Source organism: Schistosoma haematobium, chromosome 4 (assembly GCF_000699445.3).
Source record: "Schistosoma haematobium chromosome 4, whole genome shotgun sequence".
In the NCBI taxonomy this organism is placed as follows: Eukaryota; Metazoa; Platyhelminthes; class Trematoda; order Strigeidida; family Schistosomatidae; genus Schistosoma; species Schistosoma haematobium.
In genome coordinates, this window is record NC_067199.1 from 21143303 (window position 1) to 21166820 (window position 23518).

The window sequence follows — 23518 nt, forward strand, 5'->3', positions numbered from 1 at the left end:
ACAAAAATACTTGGAGTGAAGTATATCTCAATTACTATAGTTTCTGTCCAATGAGTTATAAAAAGGTTATTGTACGAACCCTTTTTGACCGCGCGCGTAAAATTTGTTCAAAGGAATGCCTGGATGACGAGACTGCTCTCATCACTAGTTGTGTAGGTGAAAATGCATATCTGATTAAATTCAACCATAAATATGCAGAAATCAATCCTCAGGCAAAGTATGATAAAGTAGAAAAGAAAACTTGCTTCTTACATTTACGTTTCGAAGGAGACGAAGTTGCTGGATTAATTAATCGCAGATTTAATTCCGCGTTGAAAGTGGCCTACCCAGCAGCAAAACTGACGACAGTATGAGAAACGAACTGCCCACTCAAACAAACCAAAATCGACAAGCCATCTTTTATCAATAGCTTCAATCGCATTTACCAATTCACATGTACGTGCCAAAGCACATACATTGGAAGAACTGAGAGAAGAGTGTATGTTCGCACTTCTGAGCATGTTCCAAAGACCCTGAGGCTGCGAGGGACTAGGACTCCCAACAGTACAATAGCCCGGCATTTACTTGACACCGGGCATACCATCGACATCCCGCATGCCTTTAAAATAATCAACAGCCAAAAGAGTGCGACCGCTCGCCGTTTCGCTGAAGCAATCGTAAAAAAAACTTAAACTGGATTTATGTATTCAAAAAGAGACATTAACCAACCTATTATTACCCTGGTAATCCAATTATTTGTTAATTGGGTCATTTTATTCACTTATTTATTTTAAAATATTTATTTTGTGTTATATTACTCCCCCCTTACCTAATTCTTAAACCAACTTTTCATTCACACATTTCCGCTCACTTGATCCTCTTCAGTTATGCTAAATTTCCAAATTCCATTTATTTATTGCGTAACCTATCTTATCAGTTTTTAATTCCATGAATCCTTTATTACCTCTAAAATTTATCTTATCTGTGTGCATCAATATTTGTTCTTGCTTTGTTTAAATTAGTTATGAATTTGCCTTCCTCTTGAACCGAACTCTTTAGATGTATAAAGGATTTAGAAAGATTTATTCGATTGGGTTGGGTAACCAGAGTTCATGAAATATTCTAAAATCGGACTACTGTTTGCTTTCATTCAACCGTAAAATGCAACGGTGGATGATTTTCAGTGGTACATTTGTAAATCGTTTGCATTGTCCTGTGGTGGTACCATTAGTTACTTTTTCCTTGTTAATGAACCTATAAGATTAAAATGAGCTTGGGCAGTACGTTAACCTGTGGAGTTTTATGTAGACTGGCCTTTACCAGATAGCATCCTGTGCTTTTTAGGAAGACAGTCAGTCAGACCTGTTAAGAACTCTCCATACTGATTAACTTGATGCGTCTATCACGGAACCGAGTGTGGATTTGCGGTCAGATAGGTCGACATAGATTCTTGGGCTAGTATATTCTCTAACTATTCAATAGCCTCGGAAGTGAACTTAAAATCTCTTTGCTTTCTATAAAGACGAATGTCAACAGTAGTATTTATTGAGCATAACCGCGTATAACTATATGATCACGGTGAGCTTAAACTGGTGAACTTCCGAACAGTGTTAAATAACTCTGTACGAAAAATCGTTGGAGTCACTTACTTGCTTGCTTACACCGGTTACCCCTCGTGGAGGAGCATAGGCCTCCCACCAGTATTCTCGACCCACTGCAGTCGTGGGCGATCATTCCCAGTTATTTCCAGTCGCTATTTGTCCTTTTGATGTGTTTCCAACCCTCGATGCAGAGTGTTCTTTGGTCTTTCTCTTTTCCGTTTTCCTCCATAATTCCAATTGTTGGAATTAAGACGTATTTTGGTCAATGTAATTCTGTTTGGGCTTATTGCATGTCCTGGAAATTCCAAATTTTGAACATAAGAAACTCACTTTTTTGGCATACATTCCATGGGTTTTCATTCAGTCATTTTAACAAACCTCTTACATACTCTTCACGTGATTCTAGATCAAGACTGGCACTCAACAGAGTGATGACATATTCTTTTGAAATAAGACACGTTAATTCTGCACTTGAAGCTATTGATATGAATGACGATGGACAATCGAAGTGTGTTGCCATAATTTGCCTGACCTTAACGGAAATAGTTTACACCAAAACGAATCTTAAGGAGAACCGAATGTATGCATGCAACACAAAAAATGGGGTTATGTCTGCAATTAGATTAACAGAACAGCCCGAAATTTATCACGGAAGATTAAAGTTACACACAAATATTGCGTATTCTCCACTCTATATTCAGGTATCCTCACCAATCTTTGCAAACAAACATTCTTTTCGCGAAAGAACAATGACTGTCTCAGAGACGGAATAAAATATAACCGAATATGCAAGGTTACTGATGGTGTGAAGGAAAGGTGAACTTTGATAACACACTTTAAAGTAAATCTACAGCAAACCTTTGAAATGCTTGTCCCGTATTACTCACACCGAATAACGTACACATGGATCTGAACGATCCGAGAGGTATAACAATTATTGTCTTAGAAATATCTTCATCAGTAACTGGAATGCTGTGAAAAGCCCAGATCAGGTCAATTTTAGTAAATATTGTCATACTTTATGGGTCGTCCGTGTATTCGTGATTACTATGCTCGGAGTACGATTCCGAGCTGTATCGCTTATAGGATAATTTGGGGAGAAAAGTGAATAGGTGATTTCAAAGAAGCATAATCTTAACTGAAATTCAATGAGATGTCTCAAGAAATTGCCACGCTACCACCGAAAATACTGCATATCATTCTGTCTGGTTCGCGTGTCTTAGACTGTGTAAGCATTTTTATGTACCTACTGAGACAGCCACTGGTTTCTGTTAAAAGAGTAGCGATATAATTATTGGGTTGGCTTTAGTGTATGGACCTTAGTAGGTTATATCGTTCATAGGAACCCTGCAGATCCAGTTACACAGTGAATTGCCATTCTTACTTCTCCGGCTTCAGATTTGTTAGAGAATGATGAAGTAGACACTAACATAGGTGGTATCCTGATGAGTTCTGTGATCCTGAGGTCCTTTATTCTCAACCATTGGTAAGGATATCATTGACGATTTTAGTGAATCTCTTGTGAGACCAGCCGTTTGAAACTAATCTACTCTCGACACACTCGAACAATTAAATGCCGTTTAGTTATGTGTATTACCTGTTCTACTAACTTTATTGCTTCAAAGTCGTTAACTGGTGTTCTTACACTTTGACACATCTCGGAACACCCTGTTTTGTATGAGTACACCTTTTTGAAGATGTCTTCAGCCCTAAGAGTGTTCATCCTAAAAGCGTCTTAATCGTATACAAATGTTTCGTAACTCCAAACCCCTGGTAGAGTATCCGATGCCCCCCCCCCGACGACACGCCTATCATCACCTGACAGATGTACTTACTTACGCCTGTAATTCCCAACGGAGCATAGACCGCCGACCAGCATTCTCCGACACACTCTCTCTTAGGCCTTCCTTTCTAGTTCTATCCAAGTTTTGTTCATTCTTTTCATGTCTGTCTTCATCTCTCGGCGTTATGTGTTGTATGATCTTCCTCTTTTTCTTTTGGCCTAAGGGATTCCAAGTGAGGGCTTGCCGGTCATGCAACAAGTTAAAAGCTACCACGTTAATTTTTTAGATTTACTTATTATTATTGTGGCTATTATTACCATTACTCTTTACCGTCAAAAATTATAACCGCTCTGCCTCCTCTATGAATTTACAAAATTAAAAACGCAGTCGTTGTGATCATGTTAACTTATATTTGGTTAAGAAAAAGAATGGTTAACGGATTATTCGAACAACAGACTTCACCTAGGTTAGGTAATCCATTACTCGTCCTAGTCAAACGTATTTTTCTGCATTTTCTTTGTTCTCTTTTCTAATTAGCTTGGTTTCAGGTGACAACGCACATAAGTGAGAGTTTTTAGCACAAAAATACTGCATCCGCATGCACTCTAACCATCGTCCTTCCGAGTGCTGGATCACACACTGAACCAGCAGATCACATCTGCCCATAGTGGGTCTGACCGTGATAATCTCTTACTTTGGTCAGTTGTTAGAGTTTAATGACCCTGCATCTTACTGCGGTTCGATTGGATAAATGATTGTCATTTAAATATGCATACCGCCAACCGTCGTATATAATTACGGTTTTAAGTCACGCTAGTGAATAGCGGAGTTAAATAAGCCAAATACGAGAATGAATTTCGAATACGTACAATTCATACAGTCGTCGATCTGCAGGGACAATCAGGGAAACAAAGCAAAGGAAGCTAAGACGAGAGAGTAAAGCGAAACAAAAAAATGATGCCCAATGAAAAAGGCGAGTGAGTCCACTCATTTTGGTCAAACGTGACTTGATATTTGTAGCCAAACAAAAATATGCTACAGACAAATAATGAAAAGAGTAAATAGTTGACACACACACAATCGAACAAAAACAGTCAGAGTTGACAAGCGAATAAGTGATAAGGTAAGAACGTGATTTGGGAACAATGAATAGCTTGGTCTGCCCAGTGGCTAGAATAACCTGTGTGGGCTTGACGCAGTAACAGCAATCTAACTGACAGGTTTTTAATGGTTGAATTCATGAGTCAATTAAAGCTAGACTGCCATGGAAAACCTGAACACACTGAACCGATAGGTCCAGGGTACGAAGCTCGCGAAGAGTGATCGTGGATGCGCACTGCTGAAGAGTCCCAAACCAGGACAAAACAACAGTCCACTTCTTCCAGGTTTTCAACGATGGTCTAGCTTTGATTGACTCATGAAGTCAACTATTAAATTACTATGATATCCACAAAATCCATTTCTGATCATGACAAGTTTTTGGTTTGGAAAATGATTGAACCAACATTTCTATGGAAGTTGATTCTTAGATGAAGCTGATGTTGTAATTTAAGTTGGATCATTAAGGGTTGGCCGAAAATCCGGTGGTAATATCAAAATATTATAACCCAAGTATCCGTTGGCTTCCTCATTTTGTGTGGGCATCATATTTCCTAATGTCATAGGTTGGACGTTGAAACTTTTGTTTATTTTATTTGAGACCTCACACTCAAACTGCTCTGTTCCTCGTTCTGAATAAAAAAACCTACTGCGACCTCTAATATGGCCTTATCCATATGTAAAACGGAGGTTTATTACCATTGCTAAAATTTTTTGCCATGTACTGAAGACATTGCATCCATTATGTTTGGGAACGATTGAATGGTCCCCTTCACTTAATGTGTCACAAAGTAAAGTTGCCTTATCTGTGTCTTTTCTGTTAGATTCATAGATCCAGGGTTCTTGAAGATAACTTGTATTGAAGAACACTTTATTCATTTCTCGGCTTAGTGAGTTCAAGTAGCTCGTTTCCTTGGAAACTTTTCACGTACGCTTTACGAGATATGAAGTCTATAATCACATCGGCTGCCTAGAAATATATTGAGTACTGGAATCAAGCTTTGGGATAAAGATCAGTTTTCAAGACTTACCAGGAGTGTACTTGTTTGTCAGCGAGCTAAGATTATAGTTAAGTTGTAACGGACCAAATACTGGAATTTCGGCAGTTACATGAGAGGTTTGTAGCCGGTTAACTGAATGAGTTATCCGCCTTCCAGTGAGCGCTGAAAACGAAGTACAGCACAATATATAGCTAGGATTTTCCTGCCTAAATCGCTACATATCGGTCCAGTGTCTTTGAACTTTTTCGGCAAAAATGCCAACGGTTGCTGGGTGTCATTCACCCGTTGTTGTGAGGCTCATCCGATTGCTGAATTAGATGCGTCTACGGTGATTCTAATGAATGTTTTGGCGTTGAGGCGTAAAAGTTGGTGATAATGTCCTTCGCCGTAGTAAATGACTTTCTCGCGTTTTTGTCAAAGTTGGTGACTGTCGCATGCTGGAGAAGCTGGTCCGTTGACAGTCGTATAACGCAAGCTCAATTCTATACGGGTCTCTAGCTAAATATAACTGGTCAGCTGAATGTATGCAGTTTCTTAACTGTACTAGGTTCTGGTCAATCCACCTTATTTCTCAGAGGGTGAATCATTGAGTCTAAATGGGATGCCTGACAATGTCCCGGGGGTGATTTCGATCCGACATTCTGTAACCCTTACAGTGACTTCATGTATTTGCAGTCGTAGGAAAATAAAGTCCAGATACTAGAGATGAAATTCTCAGGCCGAACTTTCGATCAGACAGTCATGGACATAATTGTGCACAAAGTGAAGACCTTGGAATACATAATCAGCGACTGTTTGGTACTCCTGAACAACAGTTCTTAAAGCGAAAAACATCTGCTAAAATTGGTAGAGCATAAAAGGGATGCTAATAGCCGTTTGCAGAATATCTCCCACAGTCATAGAAATTCGGCCAAATAATTTAACCAAGTCAAAAGTCGAAGTGATAATAGGGTCTTTAACTGTAGTTCTCAGGTCGTGGATGTGCGTAAAAGTGTTTTCCTTATGAAGTCGCTGATAGCCACGGAAGAGATGCACACGAAGTTTTTGACAGCCGAAAAATTCCTAAGTCCATCATGTCTGCAAATTCGTCTTCCCAGGAGCTAGTCGGTGTGTTTTCAAGATTACGGGTGGTTTTGTAGTCGTGATGTGGTGCGTAACATTGCCGGTTACATATTATAGTTTTGTTCGTGTTTTGTAAAGTTCAGGATACTTGTCAAGTGTTTGTCGGAACTGTGGATCAATACTGTTTTTAATCGTGATCGAACAAAACCTATAACCAGAAAGCGAAGTCCCACAAACAGTTAGTTCATTATTTCCATCTACTAACCTCCACCTTTTTTGGGTCGATGAGTAAGTTATGGTGTTGTAGCTGGCCTATACCAGTGACTGATATTGACACGTCTGCAACAACAAAACATAGCGAACTGGTTTACGCAAACGAGGACAGTCTTTTATAGGGTATCATAAAGTTAAAAAATTACTAATGGATATACTGGGTGTAATGTACCTGTTCAGACCGTTCATTAATGCAAAGAGTTACGCGCATGCGCCTGTGACCTCATCCTGGTGTAAGTCGGTCTGTGCATTGCAGAACCGGGTTTCAGTATTATCAGGCTAGGATGGGATGGGTTGAAAGATGGAGGTGTAAGTGTCTTAAACTTTTCCAGTTTGAATGTCCATTTTGACATTTTAAAAATTAAAACCCTAAATATGTGAAAAAAATTGGGAACACGAAAATCACATCACGAAACGTAGGAGAAATTCAAACGTGATGTCACATCATGGAACAAATTTACAGTTTACCATTTAGTGTGCCGAATTACGACGAGCTTACTACTAAAGATGTTACGGATATTAAGGGTGTGTCAACGCTGTTGTTCATATTACCCCTAGAATCAAGGATCCTGAACGGACGTGAAAGATGAATGAGTTCGAAAATATATTTGGAAGATAACTGAAGTTTGGAGAAGTATGTAAGTTAAGCCGGCTAATAATCATGAGGGGTGGGTAGCACGGCAGAACTGATGGTAATCTAGTTTAGGTGTGTGAATGACTGCCTTCATATATAGTGTGTCCAATAAAATAATAAGGTTTGCATCAATGTTGAATAATTACAGAACTACTTGAGAATTAATAAGTTTATTAACCACTACATGACCTACCAGTCAGTTACACATAACTCTGTATCAAGCTGTCTTTTTATACTTGCGATTGATATTTCTGTAACTGGCCATGGATATTACTTCGAATTTGTTTGTGTTAGTGCGCGATATGTTGAATGAGTCTTTCATGAACGAAACAAGATATGACTTTGGAATTACCCCGCGTTTTTTCAAATGACCAGGCTACGTTGACCTGCAAGTTTGTCTGATCAACGTGATACATGGTTTTCCTTTGATAGGTTCTTGAAATGTCCTGACTCTCTTACAGCTGTAGAGTAATCAATAAGAAGGGCCCACCAGTTTTGTGGCCCATTGATATGACTCCAGTTTTAAGGAACGTTTGAATGTGCCATGAGAATAGATATATCCCATTCAACTCCGTATATTACATCTATGCTAACCCCGTCTGTCTGACGGTGATAATGAGAAGCCAAATGCGCGTTGAGTCGGACGAATTCACTTCGGGCACTCGTTTATTCAGACAGACAATAAGAATGAAAAGCGGGACGGGGAAGACAAGTAAACTAAAGGAACTTGATGAATAGGGCGATACACATGCCCATATACAGTCAAGTTAATGAGTAAGCAATTGACAAAGTCAAAATGTGACTGAAGAAGAATGAACAAATTGGTCTGTCCGGAGGCCAGAATAACCCATATCGGCTTGACATAGCGTTTTGACATTATGGATGACGTCAGTTCGTGATGAAAGCTATAAATCTGTTTCCTAACCCTAACCATCAGCTGAAAATCATAATTCTAATTCATCGCACTGGTTTATAACCCTCGGCTAGCATTTTTTACTAAGTGGACATTCCCAATGTCACTTTAACGTTGCTGTAAGGTCGTCCATAAATTATAGTCTCGTCGAGATTGAGATAGGATTTCCTCAAGATACTCTGTAGTAAAAGTAAAATATTGGTACTATAATTTTAAGTAAGACAAAGCAAAGATAATGGTGAGATTTTGTTCGACAGTCGTATAATAATGTTATTCTAATATTAGGGTGTATTTTATTGAGTTAAGGATTCTCTCTGGATTTTCACTCGGTAAACAACATAGCTACCCCTCAAATGCCCTGATACGGCTGGTGATGGTGAGAGTCCGCTCTCCCTTTCATATTGCTCTCACATGACCTTGCGTATACAGGTATTGCAGGGGTAGTCTTATTCACTGTTCTCTCGCTGCGGCGGCGTTGTTAATAATACTAAGGGGACAAAAAGTGAGTTTCTAGCTATTTAGCCTGGTTGGTGGATATAGAGGATTCACCTAGGGTAATTGGAAAACCCTGATTCCAAACCAATGGTGCACATGGGCTTCAGGATCCTGAGGGAACAAAGGGTGTATGAACCTATTGTTGGTGTTCGGATACTGTGGGGCCGCATTTCCTAACATTGCCCTACTGTCTTGTGGATTAGACCCTTAGTTTATACCTTAGTTCTGTATTCTGGGTCGTGAATCCTTTACCCGATATAACGTGGCTAGTTTCATTATCGTATTAACGTATTGTAATATATCTGATGGTGAGAAAAATATTTTAAAGCATCCGTTGTATCAACCTCAGACACTAAATGTAGTCACTTTACCAAATAACTACGATTTCAGTCATGTGATTTCGTTCATGTACTCGAAAAGTTCCAAGTCATTTCGGCTTCATCTGCCATTTTCTTCAAAGATGCTTCTGAAATATCAGTGGTGAAATTTATCAGTAGTGTTAGGTTTAAGAAACCTTTACTGGTTCCCACTATTGTGTTAAATATGAACAATTTCTTTTTTAAATATTCAAGATTCTTATTGAGAAAATAAGAACAACATATATGAGCGAACAATATTGTAAAGCTTAGAGAAGATCTAATTTATTTTCAGCTTTCCGCTCCCCTCTTGGGTGTTTTGTGTACTTTTAAGATACATCAAATGAAAAACAGTAAAATACAAATCAAAAGTAATCACAAGCATGTTTTCTGATCCATCTGACTTCATTTTTCGTGTGTATTGTCTATCTATTTTAAAGGGAATAATCTCAATTTGATACATTCAATTAAATGTCCGATTCAGAGGATTCAGATATTGGTTTGCTTGTGCAAGCACTGCCAGTTTCGGATTTTGATTTGAATGATCCACCTAATCACGAGAAGGCCCTTACATCACCTGATGAATACTTAAAATTTGTGCGGTATGTTTGATAAATAATAATGTTAATGATAGGTATCAAGCTTCATCATTCCCGAGTGTGTTATGTTGTCAAAATCCGCCTACAGGTATGGTCAACCAAACGGCTACCTCAGCAACTGAGTATTTTAAATCGACTGACAATGACATTCAAAAAACTTGCAAGGTCATTTCCACGAAGATTTCAAGACATTTACAGGAAAATCAAATCAATCATTTCCGTAAAACTGTTGATGTAATAAACTGTCTCATTTTTATTCATTGTCTCATAGGAATACCAATGTTTGAAGTCACTAGTTTTGAGAAATTTCGATGATATGGTAAGCAGTCGTATCTAATATTTATCTTCACAATATTTCATGTAGATTAATGTTAAAAGCACTTTGATAAGTAAAAACCCTAGTGGTGATGTTGTACACTTACTATTAAAGTTGTTTCAAGATGGAGCTATTTGATTTCTGCAGGTGATTATTGTAGGAAGCAACTTCCTACAGGTGTAACTCTAAGCTATTCTCTAGACTGTCGAGCACATAGTCTTAATATAGCCAAAGTCAGAACAAGTAAGCTCTTCGGCTTGATAAACTATCTCTGTTTCGAACAGTAACTAGAGGATAGGAAAAATGAGTCAACAAGGCGAATGTTGCTTTATAATGAACATAAAATTGTGATTGGTGAATAAACAAGACATAGTCATACAAGGTCAAAGAAAGTTAATGCAGTAGTGGGCGTTTCACCTTATCATTGGCAAGTTCGTTCATCGATCACACTTCACAATTATGTCACATTATTAATGGCTTAGATATCTGTTCGATTCTTCTGAAGTAACTTACCATTCTATTGGTAGCTAAGAAGAAATGTAGACTAACAGATCCGTTTGTAGTATGCAATTGTGACAAAAGGTGGATACATTAATTCGTTTGAATATTGTGTAAATTAAACCTTATCTTAAATTGGTATATCAGATGATTTAGTAGTATGTGTCATTCAAAAGAATTGTTTGGAATGGTTAAGGTAGTTAACCCCCAACTGTTAGATCACGCGTTCGAACACCAGTTCACTTATTTCGTTTTAGGCAACAAGACGTTGTCAGTAGCCGTTGCGAAATTGTAAGGCTCAGGAGAGTACTTAATCCTGGGTCTGGCAAATGAGTTACATTTATTCATGATTGACCATTAAGTTACTTTTTTTAATGCTTATGACAGCACAGTAAATTAGAACAGCAAAATTTGGTATACAAGTATAGCTTAGTTAATATCTGAATAACAGGAAATCTCAATTCGTCAACACCGTGGTTGGGAAATTGACACAGACCTCCCGGCTACCAGTGAGACCGAAAAGATCATGACTAACTTGAGGCGAGGTGAATTCGCAGGACCTTATGAATTAGTTTCAGAGTGACTCTTTGATTAATATCACGAACGGATCAATGTTAGACCACCATTGAAAACCTGGAAGCACTAGACGGCTGTTTCGTCCTAGTATGGGACTAATTGGAGTTAGACATTAACACCATTGGATGCCAGCCCAGTGGTCTATGCGTTCGCGTACGAGACAGAAGGTCCTGGGTTCGAGTCCAACGTGCGGGGTTGTGGATGCGCACTGTTGAGGAGTCCCATACTTGGACGAAATGGTCGTTCAATGCTTCCAGGTTTTCAATGGTGGTCTAACATTAATCCTTTCGTGATATCAATTTAAACTTAACTATCTCCACAACCCCATAATGATATTTATTAATAATGAAATTGACTGGGTTATTATTAACCTGAGAGCTGTAATTATTACCGTTTTGACCAGTATTGACGGCTTTTCTTCTTAACGTATAAGAACCGACACATCTGTTTGTGAAACTGAGGAAAATCAAGAGGAAATTATGCTAAACACCATTCAGCTTTGTATTACTTTGTGGCTTTAAAACATGTCCTTTGGAGGTAGGGAATATATATATCTTCGTGGCACCGTTAGGTTATGATGAAGTCATCGAATAAACAATGGTAAATTTAAGTGTAGATCACTAGGTAAAGATGACAGATAGGCTGATAAACCCATGAAGCTTCGTCGACCGCCTACACTGACTTGTAACCCTGGTTTGTATAGGAATAAGTTGGAAAATGCCCTGGTACGGCCGAGAGTGGGGAGAATCCACGCCCCTCTCGAAATGCTCTCACATGGCCACGCGTATATAGCCTCTTCCAGGGAAGTCCTACTGATTGCCTTCTCGTGGAGGGGGGTGTTGTTTACGAAATTGAGAGGGCGAAAAGCGAATGTCCGGCTCTTAAACCGGGTTGGTGGACATGGAGAGTCCACCTACGGGAGTTGGAAAACCCTGATTCCAAACCAATGGGGCATATGGGCTCCAGTATCCTAAAGAAACAAATGGCGTATGAACCAATCGTTGGTCACCGGCTGCCATGGGACTGCATCATTTTACGATGCTCCACTGCCTTGTGGATCAGACCTCCAGGTCGAAGGCTCCAGGTGTGGCCCCCTAAGAAAACCACCTGCTTCGGTTTGGGCGCCCGGGTAGTATCACAGCCCTCACACATATCAAATGAGATTTGTGTGGCGCATATGTATTTGGTGCCTCCTTGTACTAATATCTATGTGTTAAAATAAATAAATAAATAAAAGTTGGAAAGGCCAGAGACACTTAAACCTGGACTTGACATCAGTCCATGCAGTCAATGACTATTGTTTCGAATCATATCAATAGGTTCAGGGTTCCTTGTTAGATTCTGCACGACGATGGTGATCTCTGTTTAAATATGTCATTGTTGCCTCAGAATCGACGTGGGATTGTGTTCGTTTTTCATCTTTCAAATCTTGAGTTATAATATTCTAGAAATTTCATTCCTCTGATATTACTGTCCTTTCTAAACCATATACTCTATAATCAGTTTTCCAAGGTCTCTGGTGCTAGTTATCGGTTTCCTCTTTTTGTGCTTATATGGTTTCCAAAATTGAACCGATTCACATCTGTGCTATGTTCCACATTGCTAGTGAATGACTAAGTAACATAATAGTAGAATGAAATATAAAAGTTTATATATACTAGGTAGAGAGATAAATGCAACTCATTTACCAAGTACAAATTTTTGTACTCTGTTTTGAGCCACACTGCGTAAAGGCTAGTGATACTACTTGTTTATTCAAACCGAAGTATGTTGATCAGGACTTGAGTCTGCAAACAGGTGGTTAAACGTTGAATGTCTAACCCACTACCCCATTAGGAATATATATACAACAGGACAAAAAGAGGTCTAAGGCACCCTGAGTATCATATCACAGCAAAGCTAAATTTCACCACACTACCTAGATCAACTGGTGAAATTAAAAAAACGTACGAATGTGAGACCATTAGTCCGATCTAATTAGTCATACTTATAAATTAACGTTTTATAAACTACTTTGGTGCATTTTTTTCTGTAATTTTGTTTTCATAGACTAGAACTGTTATTCCAATAACTAAAACAACAATACTTGAACACACTCCATCCTTAACTTGGATCGCTCAACGAACCAGGGTAGTATTAATCTTCACTTTTATTTTATCTATCTTATATTTTTCCATTTCATCATTTAGTCAGAAATTATGACATTGATTAATTTGGTTGCATCCGTATGCACCAAAAAGCACTGGAATTCTAAATTGGTAAGTTAATTTAATTTTACAGGTATGAGAAAAATAATTATAAAAAGATCATAATTTTCTGATAAGTGAACATAGGTTTAATCCAAAATAAGGAAACACAGGTTATAATAAATTTTTTTGATCCACTTAAATGATAATATTAGTCTTAACGTAGTAAATTACTGTATATATGATTTCAGAGTTTGATATGATGAACAAAACTTGAGGCTAATAGCCAGGTCTTAATTATCGAATAAGTCCCGACCGAAGCTGCTACCTTGACGCGGTGGTCGGGCTTGCCTATCGTGATGACCCAACCGAGCTATATTGGCTGGAACATATGTTCCTGTAGGTTCTACCATGCCAGGCAGGTCGATTGGTGAACGGTAAGACTAAAAGCAGCAACTCAAGGTCTGAGGGCGAAGTCGTACTGCTGACTGTAGAGAGGTGTGACAGCAGTAAGGTGTTTCCCTCGGACAACCAGCATGACATCGATGCTGCCTTCCCACAAGGAGGAGTGGGGTTAGAAAAGGTCGACCCTAAAAATGTCACACCTCACCTTACCTCACGGATTTCCGTCTCCGGCGGTAAGGCCCTTTGAAGAACGGAGCTAACACGTCAAAAACCTTCCACAAAAAGGCCGTGCGCGACCGGCCTCAAGCAGTTGTCTCTTGGGCTCTGCGGTCACGCTCCCAGGTCATCAAGACCAACACTAATCCAATTTCCTTTTCAGGTTCCTCAAGAAATACCCTTCCACGGTGTGGGCAGCCGGGAAGTGACATCAGCCCTCATACCCGTAACAGCACACGAGACCAAGTTGGTCACATTCAAATCCTTCCTACACCTCCTAATACCTCTCTTATCTCCATGACTAACCCTCCTCACGTCTCTTTATCACCTCGCACCGCTAGGGCAAACGATTCGAGTACGTGGAACGCTATTCCTGGTCTCCTGAAACCACGCTCTAAACTACACGTAGGAGCTTTTAACGTCCGAACACTGTGCCAAATAGGACAGCAGGCTTCCTTAGCTAGGACTTTAGAATCTCGCGCCATCGATGTGTGCTGCGTCTCCGAAACGCGCATACAAGATCCGAGTAGCGTCATTCATTTGACCTCACCATGCCAAAATAAAGAACCGACTCGATTTACGCTTCGTGTATCTGGAAGCCCGGATTCTGCTTCCCGTGGCCTCGCCGGCGTAGGTATAGCATTGAGTCCTAGGGCAGAACTAGCTCTCTTAAAGTGGGTCCCAGTAGACAGTCGTTTGTGCGCTGTCCGACTGAACGGAACAGTAAGGATCCGGAAAGATAGGGACACTCGTCGTTGCCTCTTCGTCGTCTCTGCCTATTCTCCCACTGACTGCAGCTCAGATGATGTAAAAGATGAGTTTTACAGAAAGCTTCCCGACCTTCTCCGAAAAGCTAGGCGCTCTGATGTAGTAATAGTGGCTGGTGACTTTAATGCTCAAGTAGGTAAACTAAGCGATAGAGAAAGACACTTAGGTGGATCTTATGGTGTCGTGGCTCAAAGAACAGATAATGGCGACCGTCTGTTGCAGCTATGCTCAGATAACCGCCTGTTCCTTGCAAATACTAACTTTAAGCATAAGGAAAAACATCTTTTAACATGGCGACCCCCTAATTCGTCCCAACGTTGGACCCAAATAGATCACATCGCTATCAGCCACCGATGGAGGGGCTCGATAGAAGACTGTCGCTCATTCTGGAGCACATGCTTAGATTCAGATCATGTTCTAGTGCGAGCGCGTATTTGCTTGCGTCTTACTGGACGTAGGAAAGACGCTGCAAGGAAACCTCTTAGGGGCCTACTTAATGATAGTCAAGCTAAGAGTATATTTCAGGAACAACTAGGAAAACAGTTAGGCAGCCATGTATGTGATGCCCACCCCGATGCAGCATGGAATGATATCCGAAAAGCTGTGGAGACAGCAGTGATATCTGCTAGTAAGGTAAACCAGAAGGTTAGGGAGCAACACTGGATCTCAGCAGCATCTATCGCACTGATAGATGCTCAGAAACTCATTCCACTTGGCTCTGAACATAGTGAAGAGCGGAGTCAGCTTAAGCGCAAGCTGACAAGAAGTCTACGCAATGATCGCGAACAGTGGTGGGTAGCAAAAGCAAGAGAGATGGAAAAGGCAGCGGCAATAGGTAATAGCAGACAATTGTTCAGACTCGTTAAGGGAACCGGTATTAGGAACCCGACTGTTAGCGAAAAAATCTCAGAAAGATGGACATATTATTCATTCTCAATCCAGGAGATTGGATCGATGGGCAGAACACTTTAGAGATCAGTTCAACTGGCCTTCAGCCACACTTCGGTTTCCCACGATCTCTAGTCTACCTGAATGGCAAGTTAATGTAGGTCCTCCGTCCCTTTACGAAGTTGAAAAAGCCATAGGAAATCTGAAGCTAGGGAGAGCGGCAGGCCCTGACAGGTTCACTCCTGAGATTTTTAAGGATGGTAGTCCAGTATTAGCAATGAGATTAACCGAGGTCTTAGGTAGAATTTGGGAACTGGACGTAATCCCATCTGACTGGTCTCAATCACTGATTGTGCCAGTCTATAAGAAAGGACAAAAGTCCTCTTGTGACAATCACAGAGGAATCAGTTTGACTAATATAGTGTCTAAAATATTAGCCTCAATAATACTTCGACGCCTAATCAAAGCTCGTGAAGAGCAGACTAGAGAAAACCAGGCTGGTTTTCGACCTGGACGTGGTTGTATAGATCAGATATTCATACTACGTCAGGTTCTAGAACACAGCCACGCATTCAGACGCCCCACAATGGTAGTATTTCTCGACCTTAAAGCGGCATTCGACTCTATTGATCGTGAGGTTCTATGACAGTGTTTGTCACTGAAAGGAGTACCAAAGAAGTACATTAACCTTGTGAAGGCTCTCTACTCGAACACAACTGGTCGAGTGAGAGCTTATGGCGAACTGTCATCAGAATTGATTACCTCAAGTGGTGTTCGTCAGGGCTGCCCACTCTCCATTCTTGTTCAACTTCGTCGTTGACGTGCTTTTAGAGGTGGCACTTTCCTCATCTAAATTTCCAGGGGTTGAACTTCTACCAGGAAACCCACTTGTTGACTTGGAATATGCCGATGACATAGTTTTATTTGGTGAAGACGCTGACAAAATGCAGAGTCTTCTGACCACTCTAAGCAACAATGCAAGCATGTTCGGGATACGATTCTCCCCCTCGAAATGTAAAATGTTGCTTCAGGATTGGGTTGCATCGACACCCGAACTAGTGATAGGGAGTGAAGTAGTTGAGTGTGTCGACCGCTTCACTTACCTTGGAAGTCTCATCAGCCTTTGTGGTCTCGTGTGTGACGAAATCTCAGCACGGATACAGAAGGCTCGACTAGCTTTCACCAACTTGCGTCATTTATGGCGTAGGCGAGATATCCGTCTATCAACCAAAGGATGTGTTTACTGCGCAGCAGTTCATTCCGTCCTACTTTATGGCAGTGAAACGTGGCCAGTAAGAGTAGAGGATATTCGTAGGTTACTAGTATTCGATCATAGGTGTCTTCGAAACGTTGCTCGTATATCCTGGGACGATTGAGTAAGTAACGGAGTTGTTAGGAAACGGGTACTAGGTAAGGATGGCAAATCGATTGATGACGTAGTGAAACTTCATCAGTTGAGATGGCTGGGACACGTGTTACGTATGCCCAACGACCGACTGCCTCGACGAGCGATGTTCAATGGTATAGGAGTAGGTTGGAAGAAAGCTAGGGGTGGCCAGACCAAAACATGGCACAAATCCATGAAGTCACTGACAAGTGGACTGAGCCATGTTGGTAGGTGTAGACTACCTGGTTGGGGACCACGAGATGATAGCAACCGATGGTTAGAGACCCTGAATGACATGGCTCAAAATCGTTTGCAATGGCGCAGGTGCATCCACTCTTTGTGTTCTCCCAAATTCTAATCTTCTGAATTCTTCATGTCCCTTTCTTCCTCTTTCCAAATTTATTTCACTGGATTATACTCTTCAAATAACATCTCCAAACCCTAATCTTCCCGATTACTGCTTATACTCTTATTACGTCTACCACTATGGGATTTGAATCGACAACTGTATCTCTGTGCTAATGTGGCGTGGCAACTCGAACTGATGTACGTACATACGAAGTTCTACGTTGTTACTGACTGACTGACTATCGAATAAGTGATCTACAAACTCGTTTCCTCCAGTCGCCTAAGACATTTTATGATATTTATCGTGTTAGCGTTTTGTATGGAAACATGTAATCTTATCTCACAATAAAACCACCCTCTCTGGCTATTACTGCTGTTTTCGATTTCGAATTGTTCGAGGGTCTACGTCAATAATACGATCTCGTGAGCAGCCAACATTTGACCATACGTTATATAATTATACACCATCCATCGATCAGTGATTGTACTCACTGATTCTAAGAATCAGAAATTTGTTCATAAAATAATAGAATCATCCTCTATTGTAAAGTCTTATCATTTCTTTAGTAAAAATGTTTATGTACAAAATCACAGTCAAATAAGAATGTACATTTTTAATGTTTCATAATCTCACAAGATTTTCTCATTGGGTTAAATTAGTAAAGATTACCACATCTTGGTGCAGTAAAAGCCTTCACCAGTTGTTTATCCGTACTTAAATGAACTCAGAGATATATCAGCTGTAGAGTATTTACGTTCAATCTAAAAATAAGAAGATCACTTATATGTTAAAAGAAGTTGATATAGGAAGCAACGATTTGATCGATTGGACTACGATTGATGTATAAAATTGTTCATCTGTGGCGTGTGACCCCATTTTGAAATGTAATTGTATGACTTAGTCACTTAGTTATGTCTGTTGTTCATAAATGTCTAGTTGTGTTGTAGTAAACAAGAACTCGGGTAGGGAAAAGCAATTTATTGTTTTATACAAAATTACACTTCGTAAAATATGAAAATCATGCAATAAATCATTATTTAGACATTTTCCTTCAGTTGTCGTTTACATACTTCCTGATTCTCCCAGTTCTGTCATTATTCCAATTACTCTGTGTTTACCTTCCTGTTCTTATTAATTCAATCTTATGTTGGCAGGCATTTTGCTTCCCATTGCTGCTTCACACTACTTATATCTGTCAGCATAAGAGCATGCACCACAGTATGATATTGTAAAAATGTGTTCACATCGTAAATTATTGGTTAATTGATGTGAAACCTTACTTAGTTCAAATTATACAAACCTGACTGTTAATAAATCATATAAAAAGTGATATATTCCTGCATCATTTTAATTTACTATGATTGTTAAATAAATTCGTATCACTAGTCTTTGTGTTTTTAGTACACATCGTCGGATTCAGAGTTTCAGTACCAAGAACAAGTTAGTTAAGCACTCCTCGGACATAAAAAGTGACAGGCATGACAGGAGTAATTAGTTAGATATAAAAAACTTAACTTGAAATTAAAAATCAAGATATTTAAAACAAGGGTTCAATCAACTATCATGTTCAAATATGAGTTAATTTTTCCGGTCAATAACCACTTACCTCCATTACTACTACTATATTAACTATCGTTTAGCTGATTTTTGTCCCAGAGCAAAAGCTATTTCTATATTTATCAATCAATATAACTCATTATTGAAATCAGTTTACAGTAAGTATCAGAGTTATACATGGACACCAAGTGTATGTGTGAAAATTGAGTTCAAATTCTGCGGATATTTTATGCTTATGATCTGTTAGTTCTAATTACTTAGACGTTACTTATTTGTCCTTCCTGTCAAAACTATATTTCACATTTACATTACCGAATCTCTTTAAAAATGTACCGTAACTCGGTAACTTATAGCTAACCGAATTAACAGTATTTGTTTTTCATAACCAGACATCACATGACTTGACAAAAGATCTTACTTTCCTTTGCCATATTTATTTGCATGTGTAAAATATAGTGTTTTTTTATCAATAGAACGTGTGGATTTTTTCTCTTCTGGTTGCTTTGGAGCCACCATTCCATCCAGATTTATGCCATGATCTTCGCACTATCGTTAAACGATGCCGCAAATTAAGACGGGTAAGGTGTATATTTTATTTATAACTTTTCTCTACAGGATTTCGAGCAGTCATCATTTCCTACTACTACTGATAATAATGTGAAACAGTGCAGCGTTGTCGCTGAAGATATTGAATTTTTCAATTTATGTATCAATCTTATATCTCATACTTTTGGTCAATCTGATCTAGCCGATGAATTAACTGACTAAATGATTTCTGTCTTTCTATATTCTTTTTTTAACTGGTATTCACGTGTAAATAATAATTTTATTTCACACATTTCTGCTTTTCTTAATTTGAACTATCTAACTAGTGATACACATTGGAATTAAATATTCCGTTCAATTTATACTTTGTTCGTATGCCATTTTAAAAAACTATTATTACGAATTGAACTTACTCCCTAATTTAATTTTCTTAGAAGTTCTTTTGTGGTTACGTATAAATCAACGAATTGTATAAAGCCTTGATAAACTTAAGTAACCGGAAGTATAATTAACGGATGATTACTTGTATTCCGTTTTATTGTTAAATAAATCACTGAGATTATGGAGAATATTTGTAGCTTGGGATGAATATTTTGAAGGCATTTTCTCTGAGCTAAATAGTTTATTCGTGAACCTTTCATCGTCTTTTCCGACAACATTATCAATACACATACTTCAATAAGAGGTGATTCATTAGAATTTCTCTACAAATGACTAGCATGTTGTTTCGTTGAACTAGAATTTACTGGCTTGTTGTGGCCGTTGTTTACATGGCTATTTCTATTGCTTTGACCTCCGACCTTGCAGCTGTTTATCCTTTTTCTTTTAAGTTAATAAGCTGAGTCGACTTCTATAGGCCTATTAATTAGTGCATCCCCAGAATCCGGACTTTTAAAAATTCTCCAACATTACTTGCATTTTCTTTATCCAATGTTTCCATGTTTTCCCAGTCGATCTAATTTTCAATGTTGTCTACATGCATTGATATATGTAAAGCTATGTCATAGGTTTAAACCGAGAGAGGCGTCACTTATTAAATTGTACACTCGTGATACCGTCAAGAAATACACGATTAAACAATTCAGCTCAGAGGACACGACACCTTCAAAATAAGTCACTTTTAATATATGCACTCTTTAAACTATCAGAAAATATTGTATCCGAAAATATATAGTCGTTCTGGAATTTTTGATGTATAGTGTAAATTTTGATGTTCGAGCTAATGGTCATATTTCATTTGACCGTTTCCTGGCCTTTGGTTAAGGAATGTAACGAAAAGTTCATCTGGTCACTCACTCATCTTTCATAGTAAGTCTCATCCTAAATCATCACTGTGCTTATAAAAGTCGGTCAAGTATAAATGCACACTTTTAACTTAATTTTCTGTTCATAAATAGCAAACGACTAATTTGATACCAGTGGTATTAAAATAAAGTCAACCAACGTGATAGTCCTTCGTAGTTACGTCATCTTTTAATGTCATGTTTCTTAATGTTAAAATAATCAGTTCTTTGTTACGAAATCAATTATTTTCGCTAACGTCCAATGTAAAATTAATGATGAACAAAACAACCAAAAAACGTTGATAATCAGTTATTTTCGAACTTGTACTGTTGCAATATTTCCTTTTTTCAAGTGAAATTTCTCTAACTAAGCTGAAGTTTTGCTACGCTGCTGACTTGGCCCTGCTTTTATGGAGGTTTAAGTACAAACTTCTGAGGACTCGCGAAACAACGGACAACTGGCCAATATTCTCAGTTAATGATTACTTCATTTTGGTACATAGATCTACCTAATCTTGATTTACAAATGCATTACACTTCATACAATATTGTTAGTTGGTCCGTTTAATCGTTATAATTTTAAAATAGTCATTCGGTTAGAGATCTTAATCCCCTCAAATTCTAATCTGACTTACCATAGCTCTTTGGGATCTCATGGGACCCATATATCTTTGCTCTACATTTTTACCTTGGATACTATTCTAAGTGACTCCACAAGATGACTACCATCGAATTTCTTCAGACCGTAAGATGGATAAACTGACGAAAGTCATTGAAGTTTTGAATCGTAACTTAACAGATGTACTTGACCTTTTAGTTTGTTAATGACTAATTATGATGAAGGTAGAGTGACAAAGTAATATATAACTTTTCATCTTGTCAGTGACAGAACGTAGTAAATTTTGTTACTCATGAGTCTTAAATCTTTGAAAAGAATTGAAAATTTATGGTGACGAACATAAAAGAAGTATGGTGAAATCCAAAGGTGAAAACGTTTTGGGAAACTTTCCACGGAAGAACTTCGATTGTTTATTGAATTTACATTATCGTAAACCTCTCAAGTTTTGTATTTTTTTCTGAACTACTTACAAGTAGTTTGCTACCTCATGTTTCACAAAAACTTACGGGAAGTATTCTATCACTCTAATTTAATTAGCACTTGACTATTGTCGGGTTCATAGTGTAAATGTTTTGACTGTGTGATTGGTTACTAAATTCTATGGAACAGTTGATGAAGACCGAACTGGAAATTCGCTTACGAAACCGATACCTAAATATCAACCGTAAAAGATCTAAAAAACAAAACCAATGGACAATAGATTATGTAAAATAACCCATAGTGTCATTGAATAAGAAAAAGAATTCAGCTTAAGTAAATGATTTCGTCGAAAAGAAAATTTTCTTCGCTGAATTCTCTTTTTCTTATTCAATAGATTAAGTGTTTATATTGAAAATATCTAAATGAAATAGTGTAACAGAGTCACTTATCAAATAACAAGTGATTCACCTAGAATAAGAACAAAGGTCACAGTAACAAGTCAGCTTTCACTTTTGTCAGTCGTACTAGAAAAAAATTTGGGATTCCATTTATTATACGGTTGAGTCAATCAGAATTATGGAAACTACTGTGATTTTTCGTGAATTTCATTTTGTATCACATGAAAATATCGATGGAAATATGTTTGTTAAAAGTTTAAAATTGTTAGGAAACATTCTTTGTTATCATCTGGCAAAAACGACTGTTAAACACATGGAATCCTCACTTCTTTCTGTGTACATAATACTTCGTTTATAGCAAACTATGAAATAAGTCATTTTATTAGTGAATTACTAAATAATCAGTAAGTTGGGGAAGTAGGAATGCAAAGATAAATAGTGTTTCTTGTGCATGTCTTTCTTATATAAATATGGGGACAATTATTGTTGACTTATAGGTCCATCGCTCTAACTTCCTAGTGAAATTACCAACAAATATTTTGTAGGCAATGATGGTTTCTCTAGAAAGGTATTTGTAGCTATGAGGACGAGTCATAGATTTACCTTTAGCTTGAGTAAATTCCTTACAAATGAGTGGGACTATGCATATATTTTTAAAATATCAAGATCGGAACACTAGTAAATAAATCTTGAAAAACTGATAATGTTACATCCTTAATTTGTCTACCCAACAGTATACAGCAGTGAACTTGTCTCGTATGGGTTAAGGCTCTGTCACGTTAGGCTAACTGGTTTATCCCTGAGGTTAGATGTGCGTGAGTCCGAACTGAGACTAACGACTTAGGGCAGAGACGAAGACTATACTGCCACCTGATTGGTTGGTAATCGAGAGAGGAGACAAGCCAACTGGGACACTACTCGATTCATTTCCGATCAGTGCAAAAAGGTACGTGAATAGATAGGTGACTAAGATGACCAAAACGTACAAACAATTAGAAAAATGCAATTATGTCCAAACTAGGCATTAGGTTATAAAAATAGTTTATCAAAGGCTACGTTTAAATTACAATAGTTTTTGAACAGAAACGAATACGACAGTGAGTCATACATAAACTTAAAGCTTATGGTTCATAGAATAAACTAGGGATAGAACTAAGTGTTAGTCCTTTACAAGCTTCGAGTTAAGTGAAATAACGTTCCAAAAAAGTTTCCAGTGTTTGTTATGTCTGGTTGTTTTGCTTTTCAAAATATTTTTAATTTGTACATACTTTGTTCATAGGTTGAAAGTGACTTCAAGATCATAGGTCATAT

General features: G+C 38.3%; 1 protein-coding gene across 2 annotated transcripts; it reads left to right on the forward strand.

Moving 5' to 3' along the window:
• Positions 1-7721: 7721 nt before the first annotated feature.
• Positions 7722-21189, forward strand: GEMIN2 (gem (nuclear organelle) associated protein 2). 2 transcript variants are annotated; one of them, XM_051215951.1, is made up of 9 exons: positions 7722-9798; positions 9831-10029; positions 10067-10114; positions 10160-10354; positions 10396-10693; positions 13235-13315; positions 13375-13443; positions 19415-19519; positions 19557-21189. In XM_051215951.1, exons 1-4 carry the CDS (start codon positions 9668-9670, stop codon positions 10247-10249), a joined length of 468 nt encoding a protein of 155 aa, XP_051066492.1. In that variant the 5' UTR covers positions 7722-9667; the 3' UTR covers positions 10250-10354; positions 10396-10693; positions 13235-13315; positions 13375-13443; positions 19415-19519; positions 19557-21189. The 2 variants fall into 2 exon arrangements, with proteins under 2 accessions (XP_051066492.1, XP_012792714.1); XM_012937260.3 differs by lacking the exons at positions 10160-10354; positions 10396-10693 and having other exon boundaries at positions 7798-7820; positions 9637-9798.
• Positions 21190-23518: the final 2329 nt, after the last annotated feature.